General features: G+C 38.3%; 2 protein-coding genes across 2 annotated transcripts in view; one reads left to right on the top strand and one right to left on the bottom strand.

Moving 5' to 3' along the window:
• Positions 1-6,424, bottom strand: part of LOC143296293 (uncharacterized) — a 30,525-nt gene extending 24,101 nt beyond the window's left edge. Inside the window, exons 1-5 of the mRNA XM_076608145.1 lie at positions 6,408-6,424; positions 4,418-4,448; positions 2,811-2,846; positions 1,710-1,774; positions 321-441 (exon numbers count right to left, since the gene is read on the bottom strand). Of these exons, the coding sequence (XP_076464260.1) occupies positions 321-441; positions 1,710-1,774; positions 2,811-2,846; positions 4,418-4,448; positions 6,408-6,424 (270 nt within the window). The remainder of the gene's footprint in view (positions 1-320; positions 442-1,709; positions 1,775-2,810; positions 2,847-4,417; positions 4,449-6,407) is intronic.
• Positions 6,425-6,492: 68 nt separating this feature from the next.
• The window catches only part of LOC143296505 (peroxiredoxin-5, mitochondrial-like), a 12,808-nt gene continuing 7,213 nt past the window's right edge, over positions 6,493-12,087 (top strand). The window contains exon 1 of the mRNA XM_076608474.1: positions 6,493-6,665. Coding sequence (XP_076464589.1) covers positions 6,567-6,665 — 99 coding nt within the window. The 5' untranslated portion in view covers positions 6,493-6,566. The remainder of the gene's footprint in view (positions 6,666-12,087) is intronic.

Below are 12,087 nucleotides of genomic sequence, written 5' to 3'. Positions count from 1 at the left end.
ACAGAAAAAAACCTTTTCCATTTCAATAATAATTCATAATGAAGTATGGCATAGTGACGCTAAAAGAGCCCAAACAATCTGAAAGTAATCTCGAAAAGAGTCAAAGTAGCAAGGGTGGATGACGATCACTCTTCATAGCTGTAGGTTGTAGACCATGGACAGATCTGTGTGTAATACCAAGAATGTAAAGCTTAGTTACTTACATTTGGTAACCATTCTGTTGTTTTTTTTTCATTGTGACCACAGACAACAACTACAACAAAGCAACATTGCAATGTTAACTTTTATATAGATAGATTACCTGAATGTATAGCACTTACCTGAGGATTGATGGTGTTGGGGGCAACATCCACATTGTGCAAACTGTTATCTGCTGACGTGTTGGCTGAATCGTCATGTTCTGCTGCCTTCAGAACCTGTGGAGAATCTCTTGCAAATTCTCTGTTTGGGACAAAGACATTTTTCATTATCTTAGTTACTGGCCTGTTCAGTAAACAGAGTTCTTGTTCATGCTCCATTTCTCTCTCTCTTTGGGCAATATATTAAATAGTGCTTATTACTTTCCAATTTCCATGGGGATTTCATATAATCAATAAATCATAGAACAAAATTAAATTTTCCTGGTATGAGTGATAAAAAAAAAGATCATGATGATGATATAAGATAATCAATGGTTGTATTAAAGTGAAAACAATCTGTCACTGCAATACGAAGGTTCATTTGTGCACTTTTTTCTCTTTCTTTCTTTCTTTTCTTTTCTTTTCTTTTTTTTTTTTTTTTTTTTTTTGACATTTAAAACTTTTTTTTCAAACTTTTTTTTTAATTTCCCAATTTTGATTACATATATACAGTTAACATAAATACTCAAATACATATATAAGATAAGAAAGGACACATTATAAACAAAACATAGATTATTTTTTTTTTAAGGTGAAAAACACATGATATACAGATATAGTGAGAATATGTACTGCAATTCAAGTAAATATATAATTTTAATATATCATCAAATATATACCATAACACAATATGCACTTTCTTTACCAGTCAATAAACCATTTGAAAAATGCACCATCAATTCACACAAAAGCATCCTGGAGATTTACAACATTACAACTGAGTATCTTAACTGTTGATGAATGTGTTTTATATGTTGTTCTCAAACAAAGGTAAATACAGTAACCATTTTGATTTTAGTGAATCTTCTAAATTTACCCGAACTTTTTTTTTTTTTTTAGTGATTGCATTGCCAGAAAATATGCTCAATACTATCTTTAGCTTCCAAGCAAAAGTCACAGTTATTACTGTTTACTATTCCCATTTCTTTTAAAATTACATTTGTTCCAATGATTCTGTGTATTATGCGAAGTTGGAGCCATTTCAGTTTTATCTCTTGTATCTCTTGTATTTTATGAATTGTACTAAAAGCCTTTCCCCATTATATGTTTGTTCCCAATTTCTCAGACCATTTGTTACATGCAATAGGGAGTGTATCATCAGATGTCTTTCTGGTGATGGTTAGATGAGGAATATGTTTTTCCTGCTTGCTTTTTACAGTGGGCTATCCGGTTCTGCCGTTTTGTAAAAATAGTTCTACTACACTATATCTATTCAATTTAAGAGTGGGTTGGATTAACCTGACAGACACCTAAAGTTTACACTTCAGTGCACTCTTAGATATAACTTCAAAACGACCATTGGCCACTTACTTGACACAGCAAGTCTCTGCAAAACTCACTCTCTTACTCTTAGTTCTGGGGACTTCTGCTTTCTCCTGTACAGAAAAGAATGGACAATGTTAAGACTTATTGCATTCAGCTGTACAGAAAAATCTTTCAAATATAATCAAAATCATTAACAAACATCCCCCCCCCCTCCCCCCACCCCACCCCCTACATAAATTGATGTAGACTAGTGTGAAAACACCATTTCATTTCATCTGAAATTTGAGAACAAACAAAACAACACATGCAAGAGCAAACCATCTCACTGACTCACATACACGCCTATCCCCCCATCTATTCTCCACCCTCTCTCCCCACCCCACACACCAAGTAACCGGTAACACCACCACACCAGCCACGCTACACCATAGCAATGCACACAGAGAAAAATAATTATCATTCTAAACTAAGGGTGTGAAATTAAACGAAACCTAAGTAAAAAGGAAATAAATTATAAATAACAAATGGGTATAGTTACAGGCAATTTTGATGTGTCACTTTGGCTATAGTGTCTGGTCTTGCATTGTTACAGAAATGGGATTTATGCGAAGTATCAAATCTAGACTTCGTTTTTGGGGTTTTTTAAATTTTTTTTTACTTATTTTCTTTTGGCAGGCAACTAACTTTTTCTGCTGCCACTGAGTTGAACAGTCATAGCATGAGTATGTGAGTGTGTACATATTATGTGTGCCATTATTGACATGAACACATATGATTCATGGCAGTGAAAAACCTGACCAGACATGCAGAAAATACAGCATCAACTGAATTAATCTGTGTGCATGTTCACATCTACAGTGGTTGACATTCAACACACACTCATACCCACCAGACTTCACAGAGATGAACATACCAAAGGTATATTACCATATCAATTGCAGGTTGTATGTGTGCATTTGTGCATGCACATGCACGTGTGTATATTGTATGGTGTGGTGTGGTGTTGTGTAGTGGAGTATAGTGTGTGTGTGTGTGTGTGTGTGTGTGTGTGTGTGTGTGTGTGTGTGTGTGTATGTATGTATGTGTGTTTGATCATGACCCTCATGGAGCCACTACTTGTTGTGAGAAAGTTCTCTTTACCCTCACATTCACATCAATGTCTGCCAAAGCCCTCTTCAGAATCTGAAACAGAAAAATTATATCAATTCTAAAGTACTCAAGGATAACAAAGGAATTATTTAATGATTTCATGAATTCCCTCCATGTGCTTAACTCATTCGATACTGCCCGATGACTTCCATCATTATACTCTCTGTACTGGCCGTTTATTTACATTACAAGAAAAATATCTAAAAAAAGAATGCAATTACATAAACTTTGATAAAGCTGTGAAATTTTGTGATGATAAAAATAATAGAATGGACTAACATTTCGCAAAGTTTCAAAGCATTCACTTAATTATTGACTGATTTATCATATTTTGAAAAATATCCATGTTTTTTACAACTGACATAAAGGGATTCAGTTTTTCTCATAACAGAAATTTTACAATTGTGGTCTTTTGTAACCATAGACACTTCCTAACTAGCAGTTGAGTGGGTAAATACATATGCACAGTGGATATCCACTATAGAATCAGTTTGCATTTGACTTTGAGCCACAGTACTTGCCGAAGTTGACAGAGACACCACCTTGTCGAGTGAGCGAGCGAGAACGGTGACTGTACGCTAGCATGTATTGTACTCAAACAAAGGCATTTTCAGCCACAATAAAAGTACAGGTGCACTTTAAGTCTGTGGGGTGACCGTAGAACAGAGCTGTGCCATTTAGTTTCGCACAAAACCGTCAACCTATGAACTAAGAATTTCTAAACTTGTGGTACGCTATAGCATACTACAGTAACAAAGCGTTGTGGGCATGAGGTACCCTATAGCGTACCTTAGTATAGAAAGAGTTAATATCCCCCCCTCCCCCCACATTCCGTAAATGTGAAAAACCAAAGTTGAATTGAAAAAAAAGAATATTGTCCATGGTTAGATTTGAATCAGAAATGTTACAGTCTACAGAGACTGATCAAACAGAAGAGACAGATAGTACCAGGAAGTATGTAGAATTGTTCTAAACAGAGGAGCACAGGTGGATGGGAGTATTATAACACACACACACACACACACACACACACACACATGCACACACACACACACACAAACACACACAAAGGGAAATGGTGACCATAATTATTTCAACAAACATGATTTTGTTTTTGAAGAGACTGTGAGACTGAGCTAAAGTGAGTATTAGATCTCAGTAATGATCACAACACATCAAAATGAGACATGGCAACACACACTATTAGTATTAATAATAATATCAATTTACGAAAAATAACAAAATAATGAAAAGAAAAGAAAAAAAACATACACAAACAACCCCAGCCCCCTCCAAATAATAATAATAAAACAACAAACAAAAACCCCACACACTCACATACCCCAAACAGACATGTATTTAAACACAGTCTGGAAGGAAAACTGGAAACTGTGTGTGCGTGTGTGTGTGCCTGTGTATCTGTCACTCTTCTTGTGCATGTGTTTATGTGCACAATCTGTATCTCTGAATGTGCAAATTTATATTGTCATGTTAACTGTTTGCAGCTTCATAACACTTTTTGTGGAGTACAGAGATCTCAAAACCATTCATCTCAGTAGCGCACAATAAAAATGTTAATAATATTATAACATTAAAAGACTTACCGAAGATCTACGGCCAGTTGACCGCTTTCCTCTGCAACAACGAAAACAATGACTTGAGAACAACAGGTAGTAGCACTTTTCCTAATAATAAAATAATAATACAAAAATACAGTCTTTTTCACTGTTCGTGTCACTTCCCTTACACAAATTAGTTAGTGTTTCACCTTGAAAAAAGTTAATGAGTCAAATTGTTGTGTACTCTTGTGACTTTGCTCTTCTTTTTCTTTGGATCAAATACTTTAATATCACTATCAGTTTTAAATAATGCTCAATGTCAGTGTTTTAAAGCCGGTTTTATTGCAAACATAATAAATAATCTTTTCTAATAGTTCAGTGTTTTCTTTCTGCATTCACTGTCTCTACTCCCACTTTCACATGTAAATTATATTAAACAGTATGCAAATGAGTGGACCTCACCCCACATTTAAAGCAGCCACACTGTTTTGGATGAGTACATGCTGGGTATGTTCATGTCTCAATTTAACTTAATAAGTTGTACAACCAACAACCACTCACATGAAGATCTAGTCATCAGCCCCATCCACATGTGATATACAGCTTATGTTTAAATGTGTGTGTGTGTGTGTTTGTGTGTGTGCACAAGTTCTCATATTGATATGCACTATGTATGTGTCCTAAATATTGATATGCACATGTATGTGTCCTAAATTCTACTGTATCTGTGTTTGTGTATGATTTTCGATTTATGTTTGTACCTTTTATGTACTATCCACCCCCAGTATTCCTTGTGACCCCGGTACACTTGGTAATAAAGACATGATATTCTATTCTATTCTAAGCCCACCAGATAATGACAAGGATTATGGGATCTTTGGTGCATAATTAACTAGTATTAGATCTTTTTGGTGTTAGGCATGATGTGGCTTAATGCACAAACAGGTATACATACAGTTACTTCAAGTTCAATCTTCTAGTCATGCGTCTTGTCTCAACTTTCAAGTGACTTCAGTGTGCACATCACTTAATATACTTTTTTTTTTTTAGACAGATAAAAAAGAGAGAGAAAGGGAGAGAGTGAGGGGTAGACAATGGACCTTTATTTCACAGTATCTAGACAGGGCGTCTCCGGCTAGCAAAGTGCTCCTTTAGAATCATCCTGACTGGCACAGCTCTTGCCTATCGTTTAGTTACTTTGATCAGTGGTCTCTACTCAGAGGATTTAGAAGGTTAGCCTGTTAGGGCTTCCTCTTGAAAGATACCGAGGAAAGGGGCCTCAGCAAGTGATGATGGCAGTGCAGAAAAAAATATGTTTGTAAACTGTATGTTTGTTTTTGTTACCTCAGACTGGAAAAACTGATTTACATCCTTAGCCTAATCTACCACTATCAAGATGAATCCAGGACCATAGACTGAAACCACACTTCACTGTTCACTAACTCTTCAGCTGTTACACCCTGTCTTGCCTTTTAAGTAAATTAGCAAACACCTGTAAATTCATATGCTATAACTTTGCTGTAAGCAACAGGCAGTTTACATTTTGTATGAACTTATGCAGATTCAGATCATTCTGTGACACGATGGGCCTTCAACTTGTTCAAGTTCAACAAAAACAAGACAACCACTGAAATGGTGAAATAGTACAACTTGGTTACTTGTTGTTTTTTTCAAACGACGGCACCGGAAACATCTGTCGTAATATATTTTCGGCATGTTTTTCATTTCAAATACCATGAAAATTTTCAGGTCTGTTCAGTCTGTTCTAAAATCTCAACCGGTATGGTGATCATGACAGATTAGTAAGACAATACAAGAATAACTAAATTAATATCATAAAAGTGGAAGGACCACAACATTGAAACACAAAACTATCTATCTTCTTAGGTCCTACAAAATCACTGAAAATGCACCATTCTTACAGTTAAAGTGTTTCATAGGTTTCGAACAATACACTGTGCTGTAGGAGATACGAGTATTACATATTCTGCTCTCAGAAAAAAATAATGATTTTTCGTTGACCGATTCCACTTACTTTAAAATTTCCGCCATTTTGCAGCCGCTTCGTTTACTCAAGCTTCGTTAACTTTCGTCAAACTCCGGCAAATGACGTAAGTTCCGGCCACATCCTGGCAAGGTCGCAAGTGAAATCATTTTTAAATCAGCGAAGCTGAACACGGAACTATCAGCAGCAATGCTGGTTGCCAGCCGTACTCGTTTTTTGTTCCGGTCACTTATTTTTAATGGGTTTCGTTCCATCGCCACATCCAACCGGGCTAATTATCCTATCGAGGTAATAATAATAAATAATGGATACTTATATAGCACACTGTCCAGAAGGAAGGTGGCAGAATGGTTAAGACGCTCAGCTGCCAATACAGAGAGTCCGTGAGGGTGTGGGTTCGAATCCCGCTCTCGCCCTTTCTCCTAAGTTTGACTGGAAAATCAAACTGAGCGTCTAGTCTTTCGGATGAGACGATAAACCGAGGTCCCGTGTGCAGCACGCACTTGGCGCACTGAAAAAGAACCCATGGCAACGAGAGTGTTGTCCTCTGGCGAAATTACGTAAAATGAAATCCACTTTCATAGGTACACAAATATGTAAGCATGCACTCAAGGCCTGACTAAGCGCGTTGGGTTATGCTGCTGGTCAGGCATCTGCTCAATAGATGTGGTGTAGCGTGTATGGATTTGTCCGAACGCAGTGACGCCTCCTTGAGAAACTGAAACTGAAACTGAAACCAGAAATCTGCTCTAGGTGCTTTACAAAAACGCTTTTGTTAACATAAAACATTATGTTACATACACACACCAAAATGTGACTACACACACACACACACACACACACTGCATACATACATGTTAACATACATGTATAAGTAACAGCTACCCTAACACATACGCACACATAGGCAGGCACAAACTTACATAAACACACGCACACACAATACACACTCATATACATGCATGTAGTTATGTACACATACATATGTATACACACATAGTCAAGCACAGCTAACGCAAAGGAAGTGGACCTGCCACAATTGAACTTATTTCTGAGGGAAAAGGTGAGTTTTGAGACGAGATTTAAAAGATGCGAGGGAATCAGAACTGATGACGGAGGTTATCAGGGAGCGTGTTCCACGTCTTTGGCGATTGAAAAGAAAACGATCTGTGTCCACAGGTCTTACTTCTGACGTAGTAAAAAGAAATAAAAGTGTCAGAATGTGATGAGGAAAAAGACTTAGGTGTCACATTTGACAAAAAATTATCATTTGACAAACATATAACAAATAGTATAAACAAAGCGAACAGAATGATTGGAATAATAAAAAGAGCATTTACATTTATCGATAAGTTTACTTTCTTACGGTTATATAAAACACTAGTTAGACCCGTATCCTAGAATATGGAAACACTATGGTACCCAACGCAAATAAAGCAGTCACAAGCCATAGAAAGGGCTCAAAGAAGAGCAACAAAGCTGGTCTATAGCATAAACGTTTATTCATATCAAGAAAGATTAAGTACTTACAACTACCATCACTTAAAGCAAGAAGAGTAAGAGGGGACTTGATACAGACGTACAAAATATTAAATGGGTTTGACGATGTAAACAAAGCATGTTTTTTGTTGTTGTTGTTGTTTTTTTTAACTCCAAAGGTAGACACTACAAGAAACAGTACAGACAAAATATTTAAACAGTATTCCAGAACAAATCTCAGAAAGTTTACATTTAGTAACAGAGTAACAAATTATTGGAACAAATTATCAAACAATATCAAACGTGCACCTAGTATAAATACAAACCTCATAGATAAACTGAACACGAGTTATTGACAAAAGTGAAATATGACTTTGATTGATAAAATGACTGAGCTAGTCAACGACCTGACCAACAATGTAAAGGAGTAAATTTGAAGGGGCATAAAAAGCCAAAAATGGCTAAGTTGTATAAAACAACGCCCCAAATCCTGATCCTGATCCTGAAATTCTGGAAGTTTCTTTGTGCATCTTCCTTCTTCCGGATGATGCCTAGGGTCAACCAGTTAACCATTATCGGTATTTTAGTAGAGTATTTCAGCTTAACACTTAGGCCGCAAGGTCTTTTGCTGATCTTTTGATCAGAGCTAAGTTACCTAACTGTGGAGCTAATTCTAAAACGATCTTTTGACCGTATCTAAAGCTTCAGCCGAGTCTGTAACTGGTGGGTGGCAGCGGGCACGACGTAGGTGGTTCGGAGCGGATGGCGAAGGTCTCTGCAGAACATGTGGTCTTTGAAGACCAAGCCGCCGCACTATGCTTTGATCCCGCTGCCTGAAACAAACTACCAAACTTTTATGAGCCACTTTTATGACCCTTTCATGGCCCCATCTTGGAGCGCCCCACCCCAGATGCAGATGTGAAGGGGCCGACGAGGAGACGTCACACAAGACAAAGACCACATGGCGGGTTGTTTTCTTCATTATGTATACCCTTCTGCATGAAAACCTTTTCCTTTCATTTATATGTGTGCTATTTGTAATAGATGTAGATTAGCGAGGACAGATTGGAAGAATAGGCTATGCCTAAAATCTTAATCCTTGAATCAGTAAAAACGTTTTGAGTTCTGAGTTCTCTGTCTCTCTCTCTGCCCGCACACACACACTTAAACACAAACATATACGTTGTGTGCATCCCGCGGACACACAGTAAATACATTATTCGGTGAACACCACAAACACACACACACACACACACACACACACACACACACACACACACACACACACAGACTGAGAGAGAGAGGCAGACAGACAGAGGCACAGGCAAAGAGAGTTATTGTAGCATTGCCACCAGCGACAATATTCGCAGACCCCCACTGCATATATTGTCGTACTTCTGCACATGACATTGTCGCCGGCGACAGTATTATATGCAAGGAAGGTGTCAACTGCTGAATTGTCACCTTTTCAGTTAACCGCTGATTTGTCGCTGACGATAAAACAACAATGATCTGCGCCTATTCAACATGTCAGAGAACCGTTAAAATGTCTCCGGTCGACGACTTATCAGTGGATTGGTGACATTTCATTTGATTTGGCGACATTTCAGCGTTCACTTCGTAACCGTTGATTTGTCGTCTTTATTTCTTTCACTGACAGTTCATGACTTCAACCGTTTGTTTTGCTTTGTGGGGCGCGTGGGGTTGGGAAGCTATTCCTTGTATTTGAATAGTAACTAAGCTCGAAAGCATGTCTATGGTCCCGCATGTCTATTCCCCCAGGTATTATAGGTTCTCCCAGGTCAGCCTTGGTCCGTGGCCAGTGGTGGTCTGGAGGTCAGCGACGGTCAGTGGTCAGCAATGGTCATTGGTGGTAGACCTTCAACCGGCTGAGTGACCATAACCCCCCCCACACACACACACACACACACACCCCTCAGTTACCCAGGCGGGAGGGGGGGGGGGGTCACAATGATTTCCCGAAAGTTTTATCGATTTGCCATCCAAATATACTTGGCCAAAAAAGAATTAAGGTATGAATATACCAAGGTATGATTTCAAGTGTTACCCACATGTTCATCAGTGCCTGCATGTGCTCACTGTGGTCACAAACCCGCTCCTGAAATGAGATTGAAAACAAAAAGGGACCAGTACTCGCTGTAGTTTAATTCCTTCCTTCCTTCATTCAATCTTTTCTTTATTTATATTATTTAATTCTATTTATTCCCCGGCTTTTGTTCGTTGGTTATCTGTTTGTTTACTTCTTTCGGAAGAGCACTGAGCTAGATTATCAGTAATACAGATCATATTTTTATCTTCTTCTTTTTTTTTTTCTTTTTTTTTAACACAATGACGGACATGTCATCATTGCCAGTTGATGACAATTCAGTTTAAAAAAACCCACTGTTTTTATTTTGTTTTGTCGAGAAAGTGTGTGATAAACAAAAATGGTATGTTGTTATTAAAGAAGTGTCCTATTTGACCAAGATTAGGTTTGTAGAGCTTCATATTATATCACTCAGTCTTTTACTATCAAGAATGACCAGCTAAAATGTACCCTAGCATTACCGTGGCGTTCTGTTACTGACCTATTTCTTTTCAGTGGCATTTTTCTTTACTGAGTTAGAACTTATTCCATAAAGTCCTTCCTGGTTTTCTTAGTAAATTGTGACAAATTACACTGATTAACTTTAAAACCATCATCAATACTGAACCTCATATCGCGGCGAAACAGAGTGTGAATGTGTGTGTGTGTGTGTGTGTGTGTGTGTGTGTGTGTGTGTGTGTGTGTGTGTGTGTGTGTGTGTGTGTGTGTGTGTGTGTGTGTGTGTGTGTGTGGTACGGTCTGTGTGTGTCAGTGTGTGTGGTGTTCACCGAATAATCGTGTATTTACTGTGTGTCAGCGGGATGCACACAACGTATATGTTTGTGAATAAGTGTGTGTGTGTGCGGGCAGAATGAGCCGGAGAGAGAGAGAGAGTGACACACAGAGAGAATAAGATATAGTGGCAGAGATGGGGAGAGATAAAGAAACAGAAAATCAGAGACGGAGAGTGAGAGAGAAACTGACAGAGAGAGAGTGAGAGAGAGACTGAGCGGAGAGAAACTGACAGAGAGAGAGAGACAGGGAGAGATAGAGTGGCAGAGAGGGGGAGAGATAGAGAAACAGATGGCTGAATTGACCAATCTGCGCACGAAATGTTCGCTGACAGTTGGGGCAGACAAAGACAGGCATATCATTGTCAGGGAGCTTGTTTGCCCGTGACTTTCTGATGTTTAGTGGCTATCACAGACTCCAGCCAGTGACCGTGCAGATGGTACTCCCGAGAACTGCTGTTTCTCTTCGTGGTGTACGTGAGGACACTGCATTTTTCGGGATGGAATTTCATCTCCCATTCTGATACCTGTTTTGCCGGTTTTGGATGTTTTGTTTCGAGTCTGTCTCTTGACTCTTGCCAGTTTGTGTGCTTCGCCAGATTCATAGGAAAAACATGATAAGTTAATCCTGTGGCATATATTTAACCAAACTGGGGGTATAATACAAACTCCTCATTTCTGTTCCACTGCAATGTACTTTGCTCACAGATCTACTTGCACTTCAGACCATCCATCATCATTTGGCAATGTTTTCCACTTAGATATGCTTACCAAAATGACAGAATGAATTAAGAGTCGCACCAGCATCAATTTAAGCTGATTTAGAGTTGAGTATTACCATGCCCACAGCAACACACGCTTTCAAAAACATGACATCGTCTTTCTGGGGATGCACATTTCATATCTGCCAGCGCAGGAGTTTGCTCAAAAGTTGATTCTTTCCAAACATCATATTTTGAATCAGATTGGTCTTATCAGCCGTGCTCAGTTCAGCTTTATGTAAAGCAGGCAGCATTCACTGGCTCTTGCCAGCAGCCTTGTTCAGTTTCATGTAAATGAGGTTCACACATTGGCTCTTGCCAGTAGCTTTTCAAAACATAATTAAATGCTAAAAACAGTGAAGAGAATTTTTATCCAAAAAAGAAAAGAAGAAGAAGAAAAAAAAAAGCATGTCCTAAACACAAAGCGCTGAAGTCTGATCAAAGAAAAGAACTGTTTACAGTGTCTGGTGGATTAAACTTAGATATATGTTTTCCGACATCTCAGGTTATCCCAAATGTGCGCACCTTCAAGTGTCTAATTAATCCCCTTTGTATACAATCTATGCACAATAACATGGAAAATCAAATAATGA

The sequence above is a fragment of the Babylonia areolata genome, chromosome 21 (assembly GCF_041734735.1).
Source record: "Babylonia areolata isolate BAREFJ2019XMU chromosome 21, ASM4173473v1, whole genome shotgun sequence".
NCBI classification, from domain to species: Eukaryota; Metazoa; Mollusca; class Gastropoda; order Neogastropoda; family Buccinidae; genus Babylonia; species Babylonia areolata.
Note: the sequence above shows the minus strand (reverse complement) of the source record. Positions and strands in the feature narration are given on the sequence as shown.